Genomic DNA, 23,089 nt, shown 5'->3' with positions numbered 1-23,089 from the left:
TTATCTGAACTGTTGTTCTTCCACTCACAATATCCTTTGCCATTTGAACTGTTTAATCCCCTGTTTAACCCTTTACCTCCCTGCGCAGAGTATTCCCCTGTTATTAAACTTGTTAACCCTTGCTCTGCCTCCTGTCCTTCACTGCATCCCGCAACTTGTTTATGTAACATCCCAGGTTCCTGGTTGTTACAGTGACATTGCTTTCCTTACAGGGAGAGTGATGTCATGCTTGGAAGCGAGGAAGGATCCCTTTTGGCAGGTAATTACAAACATGTAACATTTTCTTACTCCAGGCCAGAAGGGGGAGCTCTGATCCAGTTTGTGGGTGGCTCCCCTATATATATTCTAGCTGGAGGGAAAGTAGAGTCATTCAGTCTGTGAGAGAGTCTGAGAGAGGAAAGGAGGGGCCATGCAGATTACAAGATCTGCAGCTCCTGAGAGGAAAGCAGGGGCCGTGCAGACTGAGTTTTGCAGCTCCTGGAAGGAAAGAAAGGAAAGCAGAATAAGTTGTAGAGCGCATGAAGGAAAAAAAGAGAAGTAAGGAGCTGGAGGGGAGCTGTGAGTGGGCTCTCTCCAAGCTGGAGCACAGATACCGGTAGCCAGAAGACCGAGGTTGCGCAGTACTTTATGTCTCACAGCAGAAACCGGCGGACAGCTGGATTTTAAGTCACCTGTCCACCATTACACCTGAAGACACAGTAGCACAGAGAGCCAGGGTCATGATAGAGATCCTATAAAAAGGCTCGAGCTACCTGTCATGCGGGTTAGTGTCCTACCTAAAGGGGGACAGAGAGAAAACGTGAGGATCTGGTGAGAGGCCTAAGGCAGCAAGGGACTTCAACACCATGCTAGAAGGAAAGCTTCCAACCCCACCTGGTAAGGGGGATTCCCAACTCGCTTCCAAGCCGGCCAGACCACACCTGCACCCATGATCTGGTACCCTGGACTGTGGCTGCCTGAATTCTACAGTAAAAAGGTAAAGAGACTGCAACCCTGTGTCCTCCATTTCTTGATACACCATCTACCATCTTTATCTATACACCGGGAGCCCTGGGGACCCAGCTTCACCTGTGGGAGGCTATACCATCCCTGCTGCCACAGCATCACCCCAGAAGACTCTTTTAAGCAGCGTCGGTCATCCCTGACCAAATATCACAGGTGGCATCACGAACAATCTTTATTTCCCATTTCAAATCCCCTTTTACTTGGACGCCCAGGGCCACAGACTGGGTCACTGCCACATCCCTTTAAGAACTGGCCCGGTAACGAGTACCCCACGGCCCTGGTGGGCATTCCACTTACACTTGGCATAGTCGGCAGGATGCATCCCACGGGAGCAGAGGTGGCAGACCAAGCAGGTGCCCCAAGAGTAAGTATAGAGCTGGGGGCAATGATGAGCAACCTCCCAAAATTTACAGGGAGCAACACTCTGTTGGGGGACTGGACTGAGGGAGTCAGGGGTATGATGAGGATGCACCCCATGACCCCCGCAGTGGAGGCGGATGTTGCCCTGATGGCACTGGATGGAGAAGCAAGGTGCTCCGTCATGCTACAGCCCCACCACGAGCAAGACACCTTTAATAAGGTGTTACAAATCCTATAAGTGATGCATGGGGACCCCACAGACGTTGGAGAATTGCGCATTCGCTTGTTTAGGTGTGTCCAAAGGGAGGGGGAGACTGTGACCCAATACATGAATGCGCTGCAGGAGATTCACGCTGCAATCGCTAAGTGAGGTGACGTAGGCGTAAGGCCTGCTGATATAATTCTGTGAGACCAGCTAGTGACAGGCTGTAGAGATGCGCTGCCTAAGCAAGCCTTGCATGAGCGCCTGCGAGCTAACCCGCACATGACTTTCTCAGAGATGGGGCAGAGGTGTGAAAAAAGAGAACAGGAGCAGGAGACCGCAGCCTTGGCAGGGATGGTCCGGAGCTGTGAAGTGCCCACCCCGAACGAGGAAGAGCCAGAGTGGTCCCGGGAATTATGGCAGGGAATGCTGAAAAATGAGGGCAGAAATCGAGAGCCTGAAGGAAGCCCTTGCTGCTGCCTTGGAGTCCAACCCCATACCCAGGGGTAACTTACGGCAACAAATGAAAGAAGCTAGAGGAGATATGTGAAGCATCCGAAAAACTTCAGCAGCAGCCCCAAGACTTAATCACATATTGTGGGGTGAAGAGCGATGGCAGATGGGGTATTCCTCCCAAGGAGGACGGCAATGCACAAATTAGCACCCACCACATAGGCGCAGAAGTGAGTGCTGGACGTGTGGAAGAATGGGACACCTGTCAAGAGGTTGCCCTACAAGAGACAGCCGACGGCAAAGATTCGCTCACCCTTCCGAAGGTCATGCCAACTGGAGAGAGTGCTGCCCCTGGAAGAAATGGTACGGTGAGAGGAGGGGAACTGCACCCAGAGCCAGACAGAGCCACGACATCGGACCCCGAGAAGAGAGGTAGAAGATGTCGATTGTCTATAGTGAGGTGGCTGTGCTCCTCCGTCGCGTGGAGGCGAATCGGGTGGAACGCCAAATTAGATCCAAGGGTCCCGTATTTGAAGATCAATCTGAAGGAGGGGGGAATTGTCAAGTGTCCCTGAAACGCTCACTCCCACGGTTTCCGACGGTGATGAGAAAGAATGCCTTGCCTCGTTCTCTGAAGTGTATAGTTTGCCACCCGCCAGTCCAAGGGAAGTACATAGGCCTGAAACTCCAAAGGTAGCTGCTTCGTTGAACCTGGGCGAACTCCCTTTTCCTGTGACCCAACCTGACTCTACCACTCAATCTGAAGTTCAGAGTATCCCTATTGAGCAAATTCAAGAGGAGCTTCAAGGGACCATATTGTGACCATGCTGGTGACTTGCCCCTGTGGAATGCACAGGACAATTTCTTTTGGCAGAATGTGGTGCAAGAGAGGCAGTAATGGATGCAAAAATTGTGGGCATCTGTTCCACCTCCGAAGAACATAAAGGAGCCCGAAGAGTCCTCGCCCGTGGAATGGCGAGCTTAAGGAGAGGGGGATTGTAAAGGGGACGACCAGACCGCAGGTACCTGCGTGCCGGGTCCATCACTGAAAAGGTTGCATCCCCTGTTCACTGGGGGAAGCTTAAGTGAGGCGGACCTTCCTCCTGACTAAGGGGGCAGGGTAATAAAAGGGAAAAGCGCACGCAGCAGCGGAGTTTGGCGCAAACAGAGGGCAGCGTGAGTCAGGAGGTCAGAGCGCACCGTTTCCCTTACCCACTGAGTACCGGCGCTGCAAAAGGGCCCAACCATCTGCAGAGGGACCACTGCCAGGAGAGAAGCCGGGCGTGCTGCACCAGTCGAGAGAGGGACCGCTGCACTGAGGAAAGCTGGGGGCATCCACAGCAGCCATGGAGAGAAGTGCTCCATCTTGGGAGCATCAGCATTGTGCAGGCTAGCATCCATCGTCTCCTGCCGCCAACAGCGTGGATCTGAAGGAGAGAGGGACGTACAGTGTGTGCCTTGTGACTACAGAGAGAAGTGCAGTGTGCCGCTGACTACAGAGAACAAGGTGCCAAACACTTTGGGCCCATGAGTATAGCACACGGGCCACATTAGAGGGACTGAGTACGAGACTGACACTTGTGCCCAGAGTTTTGCCAGTTTATATTTGCTGAGCCATGTTAGGCTCATATAGTACTGTGGGCCGCACCCTTATCAGCCACTGTAGCATATGGACTAGGCTCAGCGGAAGGTACGGGATGCTGACCGCTGTTGCCAGAAGACGGGGCATTGACGCCCACAGGACCATATTGTAAAAGACACCGCACCAGCCGTTGCCGGCACCATTGACTTTTCAGCAGGAGTCACAGTTTGAGGAACTTCTGATACAAGACTTTCATCAGAACTGCCATTATCTGAACAGATGTTCTTCAACTCATAATATCCTTTGCCATTTGAACTGTTTAATCCCCTGTTTAACCCTTTACCTCCCTGCGTGGAGTATTGCCCTGTTATTAACCTGCTTACACACACATGTGATGTCCCACTATGCAGGAAAACCATATGCCGCACTGAGGAACCTGGAAGGTCAGGAAATTTTCACAGCTCCTGTCCAAGGCCAGAAAGCACTGACCCGGATCATGGACTGGATTGTGAGATGGGATCCGCTTATCACAAGTCAGTAGGATAGATAGTAATGCCTACATCCCAAGGCCTGTGCTACTGTGCCTGGATAAACATTGGAAAAAATGTGGTCCGCTCCCCTGTGGTGAAGTTACTGCGGACAGACTCTCACCAATTAAAACAGACCCCCACCTAATAAAACAGCACTCCTCCTTTGACCGACCTGGCTTCTTCATACTTTACACACTCACTACTTAATTCAAATGGAAACCATGCAAGGACATTAAAGGGAATCTGTCACCTCATTTTTCGCATATAAGCTGCGGCCACCGCCATTACGGGCTTATCTACAGCATTCTGTACTGCTATAGATAAGCCCCCGATGTAACCTGAAAGATAAGAAAAGCAAGTTAGATTATACTCACCCAGGGGCGGTCCGGTGCAGTCCTGGTCCAATGTCCGGCGCCACCCATCTACATACGATGTCATCATCCTCCTTGCTTTGTGTCACGGCTCCTGCGCAGGCGTACTGATTTGCCCTATTCAGGGCAGAGTAAAGTACTGCAGTGCGCAGGCGCTGGGCCTTTCTGAGCTTTCCCGGCACCTGCGCACTGCAGTACTTTGATCTGCCCTCAACAGGGCAGAGAATTACGCCTGCGCATGATCTGCGACAGAAGCAAGCAAGGAAGAGGACGTCATCGCATGAAGATGGGAGGCGCTGGACCCGGACCGCACCAGACCGTCCCTGGGTAAGTATCATCTAACTTGTTTTTCTTATCTTTCAGGTTACATCGGGGGCTTATCTACAGCATTACAGAATGCTGTAGATAAGCCCCTAATGATGGTAGCCACAGTTTATATACGAAAAATGAGGTGACAGATTCCCTTTAATGGTCAGACATAGCTAACCCCAGCGAGTTTGCATAACATTTCATGTATTGGTATTTTCTTTTGAAACCCCCACTATCTTTTATCCAATGCTGTAATTTAACAGTAAAACATTTATTCTTTATTTCCTTTAGTTGGTTCGTTTTCTAAGACACGTCTCTTTTGAAACTAACGCGGGAGATAAAATATATTTTAATGAAAATGGTGAGACACCGGGCCATCTAGATGTCCTAAATTGGCTAATATTTCCAAATAAAGCTATAGAAAGTGTGAACGTTGGAAGATACTTTTCTGAGCAACTCACTCTCAATGACAGCAGCTTCCAATGGCCACCAAACAGTTCTGTTGTAAGTTTGTACATAAAGTTTGATTTTTACTACTTTAAATCTAACGAGTCTTTAAGTATATGCTCATTTTTACAATGTGCTTGTATTGCTCCAATGCATCTAAAACAAGAAAATGGAACAACTTTGCAAATAGCCTTGATAGCAATTCCCTACCAATTTGTGCTTGCAGCTCCTTTGTGCAGTGGTGGAAATTGAAGCTTGTTGGCCCCAATGTAAATTCTCCAACAGGACCTCCAAATATCACAGTTTTTTAAAAGAGTTCTTCACTACTAGTCATTCCATTTTGAATGGCTCCAGTATGCTAAATAAAATAGGATAAAGTCATACAGCTCAGATGGGTTTCAGCCTCCATAGTTATGTCAGACAGCCCATCAGGCCCAACTTTGAAGGCTGTATCCCATTAGAAACTGCAGTGAACGCTGCAGTCCATCTGACTGATATTCTGTAGTTCTCATGTGACATAAGCAATGTTATGAATCACCAGGTGACACAACACTTGGAGAGGAGCGGCGCCAGTCAAACAGATAAGTATGCTTTTTACTTATTTAGAACACTAAGGGCATCCAAAATGGCTTGTTTGATTGTAGACAACCCATTTAACCACTTCATGACCCAGCCTATTTTGACCTTAATGACCTGGCCATTTTTTTCAATTCTGACCAGTGTCCTTTTATGAGGTAATAACTCAGGAATGCTTCAACGGATCCTAGCGATTCTGAGAATGTTTTTTCGAGACATATTGGGCTTCATGTTAGTGTTAAATTTAGGTTAATAATTTTTGCGTTTATTTGTGAAAAAATTGGAAATTTGGTGAAAATTTTGAAAAATTTGCAATTTTCTAATTTTGTATTTTCATTCTGTTAAACCAGAGAGTTATGTGACACAAAATAGTTAATAAACAACATTCCCTTCATGTCTACTTTACATCCGCACAATTTTGGAAACAACATTATTTTTGTTAGGAAGTTATAAGGGTTAAAAGTTGACCAGCGATTTCTCATTTTTACAACAAAATTTACAAAACCATTTTTTTAGGGACCACCTCACATTTGAAGTCACTTTGAGGGGTCTATATGGCTGAAAATACCCAACAGTGACACCATTCTAAAAACTGCACCCCTCAAGGTGCTCAAAACCACATTCAAGAAGTTTATTAACCCTTTAGGTGTTTCACAGCAGCAGAAGCAACATGGAAGGGAAAAATGAATATTTCCCTTTTTAGTCACAAAAATGATCTTTTAGCAACAATTTTTTTATTTTCCCAAGGGTTGTTGTCCAATTTGTCCTGAGTATGCTGAAACCCCATATTTGGGGGGAACCGCTGTTTGGGTGCATGGCAGGGCTCGGAAGGGAAGGAGCGCCATTTGACTTTTTGAATGAAAAATTAGCTCCAATAGTTAGTGAACACCACGTAGCATTTGGAGAGCACCTGTGTGCCTAAACATTGAAGCTCCCCCACAAGAAGTGACCCCATTTTGGAAACTAGACCCCCCAAGGAACTTATCTAGATGCATAGAAGCACTTTGAACCCCCAGGTGGTTCACAAATTGATCCGTAAAAATGAAAAAAGTACTTTTTCACAAACATTTTCTTTTATCCTCAATTGTTTTCATTTTCACAATTTGCAACAGGGTAAAATGGATCCTAAAATTTGTTGGGCTATTTCTCCTGAGTACACTGATACCTCATATGTGGGGGTAAACCACTGTTTGGGCGCACAGCAGAGCTTGGAAGGGAAGGAGTGCCATTTGACTTTTTGAATGGAAAATTAGCTCCAATCATTAGTGAACACCATGTCGCGTTTGGAGAGCCCCTGTGTGCCTAAACATTAGAGCAACGAGGCTGTCAGGAGAGGGGGGCAGGAGGGGGCTGAGGAGATGTAGGAGCCTGTAGCAGCAGGGAAGGGTGATCACTGGGGCAGGGGGATGATTACTGGGGTCGGGGGAGGGAGCGGAGGTCAGGGGGATCGGACAGCGGGGGGCAGCAGAGGGGAGTACCAGATGGCGGCAGTCAGGCGGCGGCGGTCAGGCTGTGGCAACAGCTGTGGCAGCAGGCAGAAACCTCACTCTACAGCTTCCATGGAAGGGATGAAGCTTGAGAGTGATGGCAGCAATGTTTCACTCCGCCCCTGCACATCTGATTGGAGGGATAGTGTCACATGGACGGAATCAGCTGCAGAGCTGGGGGGATGAAACAGAGGTCACGGGAGCGATCGTGGTCACGGGGGGGGGCAAAGCCACCCCCCCGGGGTCAACTAGAGGTCCTCACGTACCTGCAGGTCGGGTGACATTTCAGTGACCCCGCAGGAACGCGATCCAACCATGACGCATATGCTGCATCACAGGTCAGATTGGCACCGACTTTCATGATGCAGTATATGCATCATAGATCAGGAAGGGGTTAATAGTATTGGTCTTCTCATATGAGCCCTTTAAGCCCCCTAAGCTTAAGGGCCTGGTGTAACTAAAACCTCTGCATCAAGTTATACCCCTGCCTGTGTGTCCTCATGGTTGCCGATGATAAGACGTATGTAGGCGTGTGTAATGTCATCCAGTAGGCATGTTGTGCACCTTTTCATCTGCTACCTCTTCTGCAGGCACAGATGGGGATACCCTTTAGAAAAACTCCATAGCTCTTTTTGAGTTAATCTCAGTAATACCCTGCACACAGGTATTGAAGATTTTATGTTATTTAGCTGATAGACCTCGACGTGCTGAAAGCCGTTGACAATAACGGGGAATATGGGTTTCCTTTACTGTTGTTGATATCACAACTACTTCCCATTTAAAGAAGCAATCCTCCCATCAAAGTTTTCATCCACTGAAAATATATTGCAGTCATCATATTACATAGCACTGTGTACTTACAATTGCTCATTTTGTTTTTCTACTCAGTCATTTCTCCTTCTTTGTTCTATGTATAAACAAGAAGTATCTGTTCCCTTCAGAAATCATTCAATTCTTCAACTCTTGAACCAGCTGCTTCTTCTTCCCCCTGCCAGGGACTTTTGCAGTGTCATGAGTCATGCAGGAAACATTCCAAAGAAAAGAGGATAGGGACGCGCATGAGCAGGACCTGTGGAGCAATAGACTGTGGGTGAAGCTGTGTAGCCACTAACCTTAGGAGGTTATGCACCCCTGCGGCGTAACCTCAGTGTGCGTGTGAAGGATGATGGTGTGTCCAAGGGGTAGATGGCTGACAGCTGTGAGTGGTGGCAAAGTGATCTGCTGTGGTAGCCAGGCAGGGCTTCAGTATTCCCTGCTGAAGGGAGATTCTCTGTGCAATGCCTGGAAGGACTGTGGTGCACGCTGGGAGTCACATGACCGTAGGTCCTTGCGGTCACGTGATGGAAGGTCCTAATCTTCCTGTAAGGCGCCTGTGAGAGCAGCTCCTGCCACGCACCCTCAGGGAGGGAGAATAGCAGTCATAGGAAACAAAATAGCGGTCTGGTGGGGAGCGCTGAATTGAAAATGGTGGAAACAATAATTTTTTTTTTTTTTAAAGCGCAGAGCTTTATTGAAAGATAATCCACAACGCGTTTCAACGGCGTTCTGTCGTCTTCATCAGGTGGCAAGCAGGGAACATTGACTACCTGTTTCTTTATAGATAAATAGATTCAGCTAGTCAATATTTAATCACGTGATGTCATAGACCTAAGGGAAAACAGAAGAATTAATTGGGTAGAAGGGAATAAGATCAATTGTAAGTACACAGTGCTATAACATATTATGACTGCTATATATTAACCCCTTTCCGACATCGGGCGTAAATGTGTTAGGGAGGGCCAGGGCCGTAGCCGTGGCTGAGGCTAATGGTCTTTGCGCACCTTGGCCTCCCGTCACATGCAAAGAACGTACTTCTATGAGGGTACTTGCCTCTCTGTTATCCATACTTTCCGGATGTCTTCTGAGCTGTTGCAGGCTCTGTTCACATGAATTCACACAAATTGAGACAAAGTCCAACTTGAACTTCAACCATAAAACTTTACTTGTTTCTGTTCGCAGCACATCCTTTTCAGTTACATTTACAGCAGCGGGTTCCATCCAACCCACATTTCTCACTTTCCCTGCTTCTCTTCTTTCTGCCTCCAGTGGGTGCCCAGTGGGCCCTGGATGGCTGGGTACTGCACTTTAACGTTGCAGAGCTGCTGGGTAGCCTGGGCTGTGGCGCCCGACCAAGCTGCCTGGGCACCCTGGCCCCCTACTGACTCTAACTCCAGAACTCTTCCTACCTTTCCCCAGCTAGCTCCTCCTATGGTTAACTATTTATTAACTCCATGCTAAGTATTTCACATGCCCCCTCTAGTGACCGAACTGAGACACTATGCTTTCCCTATTTAACAACATAGAAATACATACATACATTAGCAGCAGTAAATAATATTCTACTTTAAGGGAGAGGGGTAAAGTGTGGAACCATTTCTGTACCCCTCTTCCAAATGTATGCCGATGTTGGACTCCATGCCTTTGATGTGGGCTCTGGCGGTGAGCCCACATCTTTCCCGGCACATGTCAGCTGTTTTGAACAGCTAACATGTGCCCGGAACAGCCGCGAGTGGAATCGCAGTCCACCTGTGTATTAACCCAACAGCTGCATTTAACATGTGCTTCCAGCAATCGCGCTGGAAATCCGCCCATCGGTGACCCCCATCACGTGATCGCGGGTCACCGATGGGTTGGCATGACAACCAGAGGTCTCCTGCAGACCTCTATGGTTGTCACTGCCGGATTGCTATGAGCACCGCCCAGTGGTCGGCGCTCATTGCAAGTGAGCAATTCTGCTAGATACAGGCGATCGGATTATGGCAGCTTCTAGTCTCCCATGGAGATTATTGATGCATGCCAAAAGTAAAAAAAACTTTTAAAAAATATAAAAGCTCAAATCACCAACCTTTCACTCCATTCAAAATAAAAGAATAAAAAAGAAACTATACAAATATTTGGTATCACCGCATTCAGAATCACCCAATCTATCAATATAAAAAAAGAATTAACCCGATTGCTAAACAACGTAATGAGAAAAAAATTAAAGATGCAAGAATTACATTTTTTTTGGTTGCCACAACATTGCAGTAAAATGCAATAATGGGCGATCAAAAGATCGTGTCTGGATGAAAATGGGATCATTAAAAATGTCAGCTCAGTGCGCAAAACATAAGCCTTCACCCAACCCGATATAACGAAAAATGGAGACGCTACGGTTATCTGAAAATGGTGCCATTTTTTTTTTTTAACAAATTTTGGAATTTTTTTTCATCACTTAAATAAAAAAGAACCTAGACATGTTTGGTGTCTATGAACTCATAATGACCTGGAGAATCATAATGTCAGGCTAGTTTTAACATTTAGTAAACATGGTGAAAAGAACCCCCAAAAAATAACTGTGGGATTGCACTTTTTTGCAATTTCACTGCACTTGGATTTTTTTTCCCGTTTTCGAGTACACGACATTGTAAAACCAAATGGTGTCGTTCAAAAGTACAACTTGTCCCACAAAAAACAAGCCCTCACATGGCTATTTTGATCAAAAAAATAAAAAAGTTATGGCTCTGGGAAGAAGGGGAGCAAAAGATGAAAATGTAAAACCAAAAATACGTCTGATCGTTAAGGGGTTAAGAGGATAAAAACTTTAATGGGAGTGCTCCTTTATGGGAATGGATAAACTGCAATGCTATGATCATCCAAGATCATCTCAAGAAAACCACATCTATGAGCATGTTGATCTTTGAAAGCTATGTTTTAATTTATATATGCAAATTATAAATTAAGTGCTCTGGCATGACAGAGCTCTTCACATGTCTCTGTAGGGATGTGATAGTTTGATGCCTTGTTCCCCTCTCCCTTAACCCACTGTCCAGATGTCATGTGATACTGCTACATTATTCAATGTATTATCATTGTTATTTATGTATGGTACTGCTACACATTTAAAGTGTATTACCATGGTTGCGTACAGGTACTGCTACACCCTATGTGTATTACCTTAAAGAGTCTAAATGTATAATAGGTTGTCATGCTATTACATGTTTGCACATATACTGTTGTTAGGGAAAGTAAGTGCCCCAAGCCAGGTTAGTGTTAGGGGAGTAGTATCCCTAGGTGGCCACTAGATGGGGGCATTATAGCAAATAGTTAGAATAGGAGGGGCATGGTTGGAATAAGTTAGTAAGAACTTCCTGGTTTAGTTGAGTTGGGGCCTGGGTGCCCATGTAGCTCACAGGGCTGGCTAGCCCCAGGCACATCGTGCCCCGTAACATTCTTCTAGGAAGAGGGGGTACAGCAGTAGTATCCAGGGGGCCAGAATTAAGAACAGAGAGTACAGCAACTACAGGAACAGCAGTGCAGTAATAGTGGGACTACAGCTGCTGGAGAGAAGAAGGCTGGGCAAAGTGGAAGAAAGTGCACCAAGATGTGGCAGGATTTTTCAAGGGCCGCCATTCTCAGGACTGGGGTGAAACGGCAGGGAATACCCCGACGAAAGGCAGAAATACTGGACATTGAGGACACTGTGGGACCGTATATGAGACAGGGACAAGGGGGCATCCTCTACGTCTGGAGGAAAGAAGGTTTAAGCATAATAACAGACGCGGATTCTTTACTGTAAGAGCAGTGAGACTATGGAACTCTCTGCCGTATGATGTTGTAATGAGTGATTCATTACTTAAATTTAAGAGGGGACTGGATGCCTTTCTTGAAAAGTATAATGTTACAGGTTATATATACTAGATTCCTTGTTAGGGCGTTGATCCAGGGAACTAGTCTGATTGCCGTATGTGGAGTTGGGAAGGAATTTTTCTCCCCAATGTGGAGCTTACTCTTTGCCACATGGGTTTTTTTTGCGTTCCTCTGGATCAACATGTTAGGGCATGTTAGGTTAGGCTATGGGCTGAACTAGATGGACTTAAAGTCTTCCTTCAACCTTAATAACTATGTTACTATGTTACTATGTATAGTATGGACCATTCCGAACGCAGGCTTAGTGACAGATAAGGGTCAGAGACACCGACGCCTGATGCTGTAAGAGTGTGTGCCCTGGATGACAAGTTGCTGAGTAAACATGTTGAAGTTGAAGTGAAACCGGACTGTGACTCTTTATTCTTTGAATCGTCTGCAGAAGTAACAGCCCCGTATCGGGAAAACTCTGATGGTGCAGAGGAGCAGCACCGAGGTACTTTAAAGGGATGTGGCCAGTGGGTGATACAGGGATTACTGTCCGCCATGACTACTACCCTTGCCCCCGACCCTTACACCTCTACCTCCCATGGTTGCTTCATCACTCAGCTCCAGCTTCTTCAGTTTGATTGGTAGCTGACTGATTTGTTTGCCTTCTGCTTTACATGACACAGACAAGAGAACTATTAGTTAAACTAAAAAAGTTGGTGTTTGGTGAAGACACAGACATGATTACCAAAGACATGGAAAGTGCCCAGAGCACTTAATGCATAATTGAGGACTCTCAATTCTAAATATTTTTCATATGGATTAAAACACTAATTTCTCAGGAATGAAGACACAGATAGAAGATAGAAAGCTGTTGATTAGTGATGAACAATGTGCTTGGATAAGATGTTATCCCAGCATGCTCAGGTGCTAACCAAGTGTCTTCAGTGTGCTGAAAAATATGTTCGAGTCCCTGCGGCTGCATGTCTCTTGGCTGTTAAACAGCCACAACACATGCAGAGACTGCCTGACAAACAGAAATCCCTGCATGGGTTGCGGTTTTCTAACAGCCACGAGACTTACAGCCTCGGGGACTCGAACATATTTTTCTAGCACGATGAAGACACTTGGTTAGCACCTGAGCATGCTGGGATAACACCTTATTTGAGCATGTTTGCTCATCACTAGTGTCGATGAATTTACTTTTCAAAAACCTACATGCCCATATGTGTTGTATAGCAGTTAAGAAGGTTTTATCTCAATATGACAATTTTTTATATTAAGGGAAAAGTAATCAAATATCAGTTTACAGAAAAAAATACATTAAATATATTAGTATACATTATCCCCCAAAAATATGCTTTTGTGTCTTAACCTTGCAGATCCCTCGGTCAGTATGCACAGATAGCTGTCCATCAGGATTTCGAAAATCCGGTCGAGAAGGAGAAGCGATCTGCTGCTACAACTGTGTTCCCTGTTCAGCAGGAGAAATCTCAAATACCACTGGTGGGTAGAAATAGACTATGTTGAGAAAATGACCCTCCTAATAGTTTTTATTTAAAAAGTGAGTCTAGTTATGTGACAGGGTCACTGATGCCATATGTGAGGGGAGATATGTGTCACAAAGCTTATTATCCTTCTTGATTTGAAAGCCATAAGTTTTCCTTCAGCATGATATATGTGGAGAGTAATTCAGTCGTTTAAAGGGACTGGCTTTCATAATGAGTAGGTCAGAGATGGGCGGGATGCCTATTCACCATATCTCCACCTCAAGGGTGTGGTTGGAGGGAGTAAAATGTCCAGTCAGTGTTTTTTTTCTGTCTGTGCTGTCTTGGAGGAAGGAAGCCTCCAGGTTGAAGCTCCAGAGAGATCTGCTGTGCATCTTTGTCCCAGAAGGCGGGAGCCATGCTGAGGAGGACTTTGTATGGACTTTTTATTATCATTTGTGCCAGAAAGGCTGTCTCTGTTATGATTTTAGGCTTTATGGTTTATAAAGTAATAAACCACCCAGAGACACTAACCTAAAATTGTTCCCGTGTCTGCCTCGGGGTGCAGCTAAGTGAGCTGACCTTCCACAAGATTTTATTAATTTTTATAATAAAATAAAATTTTTTCTTCCATTACTGATCTAGCATTTCACAAGACTTTTTCATGACCTAATTTATGTTCGTTTGTCATATCCAAAATATTTCCTGGCTTACCAACTTCCACAATATTCAGCTCATCATTAGTGTTGAGCATTCCGATACTGCAAGTATCGGGTATCGGCCGATACTTGCTGTATCGGAATTCCGATACCGAGATCCGATATTTTTGTGATATCGGGTATCGGTATCGAAACAACATTAATGTAAAAATGTGTAAAAGAGAGAATTAAAATAAAAAATATTGCTATACTCACCTCTCCGACGCAGCCTGCACCTTACCAAGGGAAGCGGCAGCGTTCTTTGTTTAAAATTCGCGCTTTTCTTTCCTTTACGTGAGTCCCGGCTTGTGATTCGTTGCGTGCCGCCCATGTGACCGGGACGCAACCAATCACAGCAAGCCGTGACGTAATTTCAGGTCCTTCAGGATTTTAAAATTACGTTCCGGCGTTGTGATTGGTTGCGTCGCAGTCACATGGGCGACGCAACCAATCACAGCAAGCCGTGACGTAATTTCAGGTCCTTAAGGATTTTAAAATTACGTCCCGGCTTTGTGATTGGTTGCGTCGCAGTCACATGGGAGACGCAACCAATCACAAGCCGTGACGTCACGGGAGGCTGGACACGCGCGCATTTTAAAATGGGCGCGTGTCCAGCCTCCCGTGACGTCCCGGCTTGTGATTGGTTGCGCCGCGATCAACAAATCACAAGCCGGGAGGCTGGACACGCGCGCATTTTAAAATTTTAAAATGCGCGCGTGTCCAGCCTCCCGGCTTGTGATTGGTTGACCGCGGCGCAACCAATCACAAGCCGTGACGTCACGGGAGGCTGGACACGCGCGCATTTTAAAATGGGCGCGTGTCCAGCCTCCCGTGACGTCCCGGCTTGTGATTGGTTGCGCCGCGATCAACAAATCACAAGCCGGGAGGCTGGACACGCGCGCATTTTAAAATTTTAAAATGCGCGCGTGTCCAGCCTCCCGGCTTGTGATTGGTTGACCGCGGCGCAACCAATCACAAGCCGGGACGTCACGGGAGGCTGGACACGCGCCCATTTTAAAATTTTAAAATGCGCGCGTGTCCAGCCTCCCGGCTTGTGATTGGTTGACCGCGGCGCACAAAATGAGTGAGGATGAACTAAACCAAACAAGGGGAAACTGCCAATGTTGTCAAAACATCAATTGTTGCATAATAAGTTTGGTCGAATTTGCAGGATGTGTCTCACATTCCCATGTATCACCTCTCAGCTGATGTATTATACAAGCCTCCCGGCTTGTGATTGGTTGACCGCGGCGCAACCAATCACAAGCCGGGACGTCACAGGAGGCTGGACACGCGCCCATTTTAAAAAGCGCGCGTGTCCAGCCTCCCGTGACGTCACGGCTTGTGATTGGTTAATGGCGGCCATGTTGCCGGGACGCGGACCAATCACAGCAAGCCGTGACGTAATTTCGTCACGGCTTGCTGTGATTGGTCCGCGTCCCGGCAACATGGCGCCGTGACCAATCATAAGCCGGGACGTCACTGGAGGCTGGACACGCGCGCTTTTTAAAAAGCGCGCGTGTCCAGCCTCCCGTGACGTCACGGCTTGTGATTGGTTAATGGCGGCCATGTTGCCGGGACGCGGACCAATCACAGCAAGCCGTGACGTAATTTCGTCACGGCTTGCTGTGATTGGTCCGCGTCCCGGCAACATGGCCGCCCTGACCAATCACAAGCCGGGACTTCATGTAACCAAGTAAAAGCGCGAATTTTAAACAAACAACGCTGCCGGTTCCCTCGCTGAGGTCCAGGCTGCGTCGGAGAGGTGAGTATAGCGATATTTTTTATTTTAATTCTTTCTTTTACACATTTATATGGATCCCAGGGCCTGAAGGAGAGTTTCCTCTCCTTCAGACCCTGGGAACCATCAGGAATACCGTCCGATACTTGAGTCCCATTGACTTGTATTGGTATCGGGTATCGGTATCGGATTGGATCCGATACTTTGCCGGTATCGGCCGATACTTTCCGATACCGATACTTTCAAGTATCGGACGGCATCGCTCAACACTACTCATCATACATTACACTATGCAGAGATTAAATAGCAGAATGAATGTGCAATGTGCAGCATTGATTAGTATCATGAAACTTAGTCCTTTATGCCTTGGTCAGTAAAACATACCATATATACTCGCGTATAAGCCGAGTTTTTCAGCACATTTTTTTGTGCTGAAAACTCCCCCCTTGGCTTATACATGAGTCATTGTCCCAGAAAGACGGCAGGGGAGGGGGAGCAGCGGGTCACAGGGGCAGGAGCCAGCGGCTGCGGCTGTAACTGTGCCTGCTGCTAAAGAAAAATGAATATTCACTGCGTTGGCAGTGAATATTCATTTCTCTTACAGCGTGCACAGTTACAGCCGCAGCCGCCGGCTTCAAGCACACATCCTATTTACCTTCCCTGCGCACCCTCTCTGCATCTCCATCCGGTACCAGTTTTCCAGCCAAGCGATCACGTGTCCCCCACTCATTAAGGTAATGAATATTCACCCCTCTCCACTCCCATAGGCGTGGAGTGAATATTGATTACTTTAATGAGTGGAGACTCGTGATCGCTCGGCCGGAGCTGCTGGTGCCAGAACGAGATGCAGCGAGGGCGTGCAGTGAAGATAAGTAGGATGTGTTTTTTTATAGGAATCATGCATACAAGGATAGGGGATAAGGAGCCATGCATACAAGGACAGGGATAAGGAGCCATGCATACAGGGACGAGGAGCCATGCATACAAGGACAGGGACAAGGAGCCACGCATACAAGGACAGGGAGCCATGCAAACAATGACGGGGACGGGGAGCCATGCATACAAGGACGGAGATGGGGAGCCTTGCATACAAGGACAGGGATGGGGAGCCATGAATACAAGGACAGGGATGGGGAGCCATGAATACCAAGATAGGGATGAGGGGACAATGCATACCTGGCTTATTCTCGAGTCAATAAGGTCTCCTATTTTTTTGTGGCAAAATTAGGTGCCTCGGCTTATACTTGGGTCAACTTTTACTCGAGTATATACGGTAGACGTTTTTTCAGAGCAGGTGGTTCTGCAGGAGAGGGCCTTTTCATGTTATTGCACTCTTTTACTACCAGGAGTAGGGGCATAATTACTGCAGTTGCAGCGGTCTCTAAAGCAACAAGGCCCATACAGGTGTGGGGCCCAGGAGGGTGAAGGGCCAGCCGATGCCAGTGCAAACTTCACCTGGATGTGCGTCTTCAAAAGCACATTCAGCTGAAGTGTATTGCAGAGGAGAGACCGGTCTGGTCCATGAGAGCATTACACGCTACCGGCCATTCAGAGGCCAGAAGCTGACATCAGCGTGCACATGACTGGAGGCCCATGAGAGTAATGTCATGTGCTCCTGTCTCTAGCACACTGATGTCAGCTGCCAGCTCCAGAAGAGGACATTGAATGACGGGGGAGCAGATAGAAAGTGAGTATAATTGTTTATTTTTCTTCTATGTAACAGAAGAGAAGTGAAGTTACATTTTATTATGTAATAAATAAAATAATTAAAAACTCAGAAAAGATGCTGAAAATTGAGGGACACAGGAAAGTCTGCTTTATAATTTTTTTATTTTGCTCACTTATATAGTGCCTTTAATTCCACAGAGCTTTACAGACATTACCAGCACTGTCCCCAATGGGGCACACAATCTAAGTTCCCTATCAGTATGTCTTTGGAGTATGGGAAGAAACCCACACAATCAAAGGGAGAAGATGTAAACTTCTTGCCAATGTTGTCCTTCTTTGGATTTGAACCCAAGCGCAGCAAGGCTGCAGTGCTAACCACTGAGCCACCGTGCTGCTGTATAATGTAAATAATAACATCAATTTATAGTATTACAATACCAGTGCAATTCATTAAATTATAGTTTTTTTTTCCTTGCAGCTAAAACAATGGTAATATATATGGGAGACATGCATCTATGGTATTGCAGTATGAGGACAGTATATCTTGTCATTGTAACTAGAGATGAGCGAACATGTTCGGAAAACGATCTCCAAACATAAATTCGGTACGAATATAACCATAGCTCCCAACCGTCCCTCATACTGCGGGACTGTCCCGATTCTGAGGTTGTGCCCCGCAGTCCCGCATGGGACTCTGCTTCTCCCGCACACAGCAGAAGCAGGCAAGCAGCTGACACTCCTGCTTGTATTAGGCAGGGATGGGATGGAAGCAGCGAAGAATAAACTCCAGTCAGTGACCGTGCAGAGGCTGAGCACAGCTACTCTCGCAGCCAGGTCTGACCAGCCGCCATCAGAGGCACTTTGGGAAGAGATCTCCACTCCAGTCTCCCTCTCTCCGCTTCCTCCCTGATTTATTTCCTCGATTGTAGAGAACGGAGGGAGGATGAGGAGGGTAAGTTACAAGGGAGGCGAGAGGGGAGGCTCCTGCACTCAGCACATGCTGCTGCTGGAAAGTTACGTGCACTGTCTGCGCTCCATCACAGCTGACAGCTCACCACTCCCTGACCGAGAGCACACCAGGAACTTTACTGCTCAGATGGCAGTGTCCGTGTGCCTGGGCTCACACACTCTGCTGCCTCTGCTCCTGCATTACCGTACTTACCTTGGTGCTGCAGCAGACCTACTGTCTCCAATTACCAATATATCTAGCAATAAGCGGCACTTCTTATCTGCCATGCTCATCGACATCAGCCAGCAGCCTGGGGCTACAACCTGGGCATCACAGACCCCCAGAGCATCACAGACCCCCAGAGCATCACAGACACCCCCAGGGCATCACAGACCCCCAGAGCATCACAGACCCTCAGAGCATCACAGACCCTCAGAGCATCACAGACCCCCAGAGTATCACAGACCCCCAGAGCATCACAGACCCCCAGAGCATCACAGACCCCCCAGAGCATCACAGTCCCCCAGAGCATCACAGACCCCCCAAAGTATCACAGACCCCCAGAGCATCACACTCCCAGAGCATCACAGACCCCCCCAGAGCCTCACAGACCCCCAGAGCATCACAGACCCCCAGAGCATCTCAGACCCCCCAGAGCATCACAGACCCCCAGGGACACATCTCCTCCAAAAACCTGCAGCAGGTCTGTCTATATACACAGTGCAAGCTGCAGCAGGTCCATCTATGTGCACACTGCAAGCTGCAGCAGGTCGCTTATACAGTATGGAGCATCATGTGTGGCCATTATACTGTACGCAGAATCATGTGTGGTCATTATACAGTATGGAGCACGGTGTGGCCATTATACAGTATGGAGCACTGTGTGGCCATGATACAGTATTGAGCAACATGTGTGGCCATTATACAGTATGAATCACTGTGTGGCCATTATACAGTATGGAGCACTATGTGGCCATTATACAGTATTGTGCATCAGGTGGGGAGATTATACAGTATGAAGTACTTTGTGGCCATTATACAGTATGGAGCACTGTGTGGCCATTATACAGTATTGAGTATCATCTTTGGCCATTATACAGTATGGAGCATCATGTGTGGCCATTATACTGTATTGAGCATCATGTGTGGCCATTATACAGTATGGAGCATCATGTGTGGCCATTATACAGTATTGAGCATCATGTGTGGTCATTATACTGTACACAGCATCATGTGGGGCCATTATACAGTATTGAGCATCATGTGGGACCATTATACAGTATTGACAATCATGTGTGGCCATTATACAGTATGGAGCATCATGTGTGGCCATTATACAGTATGGAGCATCATGTGTGGCCATTATACAGTATGCAGCATCATGTGGGGCTATTATACAGTATGGAGCATAATGTGGCCATTATACAGTAAGTAGGATCATGTATAGCCATTATACAGTATGGAGCATCATGTGGCCATCAAACAGTATGGAACATCATGTGTGGCCATTATACAGTATGGAGCACTGTGTGGCCAATATACAGTATGGAGCATCATGTGTGGCCATTATACAGTATGCAGCATCATGTGGGCCCATTATACTGTATGGAGCATTATGTGGGGCCAGTACACTGTACGCAGCATCATTTGGGGCCATTATACAGTATGGATCATCATGTGTGGCCATTATACAGTATGGAGCATCATGTGTGGCCATTATACAGTATGGAGCATCATGTGTGGCCATTATACAGTATGGAGCTTCATGTGTGGCCATTATACAGTATGGAGCATCATGTGTGGCCATTATACAGTATGGAGCATCATGTGTGGCCATTATAGAGTATGGAGCATCATGTGTGGCCATTATACAGTATGGAGCATCATGTGTGGCCATTATACAGTATGGAGCATCATGTGTGGCCATTATACAGTATGGAGCATCATGAGTGGCCATTATACAGTATGGAGCATCATGTGAGGCCATTATACAGTATGGAGCATCATGTGTGGCCATTATACAGTATTGACCATCATGTGTGGCCATTATACAGTATGGAGCATCATGTGTGGCCATTATACAGTATGGAGCATCATGTGTGGCCATTATACAGTATGCAGCATCATGTGGGGCTATTATACAGTATGGAGCATAATGTGGCCATTATACAGTATGGAGGATCATGTATAGCCATTATACAGTATGGAGCATCATGTGGCCATCATACAGTATGGAACATCATGTGTGGCCATTATACAGTATGGAGCACTGTGTGGCCAATATACAGTATGGAGCATCATGTGTGGCCATTATACAGTATGCAGCATCATGTGGGCCCATTATACTGTATGGAGCATCATGTGGGGCCAGTACACTGTACGCAGCATCATTTGGGGCCATTATACGGTATGGATCATCATGTGTGGCCATTATACAGTATGGAGCATCATGTGTGGCCATTATACAGTATGGAGCATCATGTGTGGCCATTATACAGCATGGAGCACTGTGTGGCCATATTTTTTTTTGTTTATAATTATTGTTTACGAAACATTGTGATCAGAAGTGCTAAATGGGTGTGGTTGGGGCGTGACTACACTGTGTTCCAAATTATTATGCAAATTGGATTTAAGTGTCATAAAGATTTAATTGTTTTGTTTTTCAAATAAACTCGTGGATGGTATTATGTCTCAGGGCTCAATGGATCACTGAAATCAATCTTAAACACATGTGATAATTGGTTTTCCAGGTGATTCTATTTAAAGGAAAACTACTTAAAAATGATGTTCCACATTATTAAGCAGGTCACAGTTTTCAAGTAACATGGGAAAGAAAAAGGATCTCTCTGCTGCTGAAAAGCATCAAATAGTGCAATGCCTTGGTGAAGGGATGAAAACATTAGAAATTTTCCAAAAATATAAGCGTGATCATCATACTGTTAAGAGATTTGTGGCTGTATCTGAGCATAAATGTGTTAGTGCTGATAAAGGCATAATGAGGAAGATTTCTGCCAGGCAAGTTCATCGAATTAAGAGAGCAGATGCTAAAAAGCCATTACAAAGCAGCAAACAGATATTTGAACCTGCTGGTGCCTCTGGAGTCCCTCGAACCCCAAGGTGTAGGCTCCTTCAAAGGCTTGCTGTGGTGCATAAACCTACTATTCGGCCAACCTTAAACAGTGTTCACAAGCAGAAATGGTTGTATTGGGCCCACACATACATGAAGACTAATTTCCAAACAGTCTTGTTTACTGATAAGTGTTGAGCAAGCCTGGATGGTCCAGATGGATGGAGTAGTGGATGGTTGGTGGATGGCCACCATGTCCCAACAAGGCTGCAACGTCAGCAAGGAGGTGGAGGAGTCATGTTTTGGGCCAGAATCATGGGAAACAGCTGGTAAGGCCCTTTAAGGTTCCTGTTGTGAATTTGGTTTTTGGGCTCCCCCGGTGGTCACTGGTGGTACTGTGTTATGGTTCTCAATGGCAAGAGAACATAGCCCAGCATACATAGGAACTAGCTCTTGGAAGGATGGAAACTTAAACTGACCATGAACTAAACCTGCCACACAACTAACAGTAGCCGGGTAGCGTAGCCTGCGTTTTATCCCTAGACGCCCAGCGCCGGCCGGAGGACTAACTAATCCTGGCAGAGGAAAATATAGTCCTGGCTCACCTCTAGAGAAATTTCCCCGAAAGGCAGACAGAGGCCCCCACATATATTGGCGGTGATTAAAGATGAAAATGACAAACGTAGTATGAAAATAGGTTTAGCAAAATCGAGGTCCGCTTACTAGATAGCAGGAAGACAGAAAGGGTACTTTCATGGTCAGCTGAAAACCCTATCAATACACCATCCTGAAATTACTTTAAGACTCTAGTATTAACTCATAACATCAGAGTGGCAATTTCAGATCACAAGAGCTTTCCAGACACAGAAACGAAACTGCAGCTGTGAACTGGAACAAAATGCAAAAAACAAACAAGGACAAAAGTCCGACTTAGCTGGAAGTTGTCTGGTAGCAGGAACATGCACAGAAAGGCTTCTGATTACAATGTTGACCGGCATGGAAGTGACAGAGGAGCAAGGTTAAATAGCGACTCCCACATCCTGATGGGAACAGGTGAACAGAGGGGATGATGCACACAAGTTCAATTCCACCAGTGGCCACCGGGGGAGCCCAAAATCCAATTTCACAACAGTACCCCCCCCTCAAGGAGGGGGCACCGAACCCTCACCAGAACCACCAGGGCGATCAGGATGAGCCCTATGAAAGGCACGGACCAGATCGGAGGCATGAACATCAGAGGCAGTCACCCAAGAATTATCCTCCTGACCGTATCCCTTCCATTTGACCAGATACTGGAGTTTCCGTCTGGAAACACGGGAGTCCAAGATTTTTTCCACAACGTACTCCAACTCGCCCTCAACCAACACCGGAGCAGGAGGCTCAACGGAAGGCACAACCGGTACCTCATACCTGCGCAACAATGACCGATGAAAAACATTATGAATAGAAAAAGATGCAGGGAGGTCCAAACGGAAGGACACAGGGTTAAGAATCTCCAATATCT

The 23,089-nt window shown here is 46.6% G+C and overlaps 1 protein-coding gene across 2 annotated transcripts in view; it reads left to right on the top strand.

Moving 5' to 3' along the window:
* The window catches only part of LOC143806015 (vomeronasal type-2 receptor 26-like), a 137,947-nt gene that overhangs the window by 44,776 nt on the left and 70,082 nt on the right, over nucleotides 1-23,089 (top strand). For both annotated transcript variants that reach the window (XM_077285903.1, XM_077285902.1), the window contains exons 5-6: nucleotides 5,104-5,316; nucleotides 13,358-13,481. In XM_077285903.1, coding sequence (XP_077142018.1) covers nucleotides 5,104-5,316; nucleotides 13,358-13,481 — 337 coding nt within the window. The remainder of the gene's footprint in view (nucleotides 1-5,103; nucleotides 5,317-13,357; nucleotides 13,482-23,089) is intronic.

Source organism: Ranitomeya variabilis, chromosome 2 (assembly GCF_051348905.1).
Source record: "Ranitomeya variabilis isolate aRanVar5 chromosome 2, aRanVar5.hap1, whole genome shotgun sequence".
In the NCBI taxonomy this organism is placed as follows: Eukaryota; Metazoa; Chordata; class Amphibia; order Anura; family Dendrobatidae; genus Ranitomeya; species Ranitomeya variabilis.
This window is presented reverse-complemented; position numbering and strand designations above follow the sequence as displayed.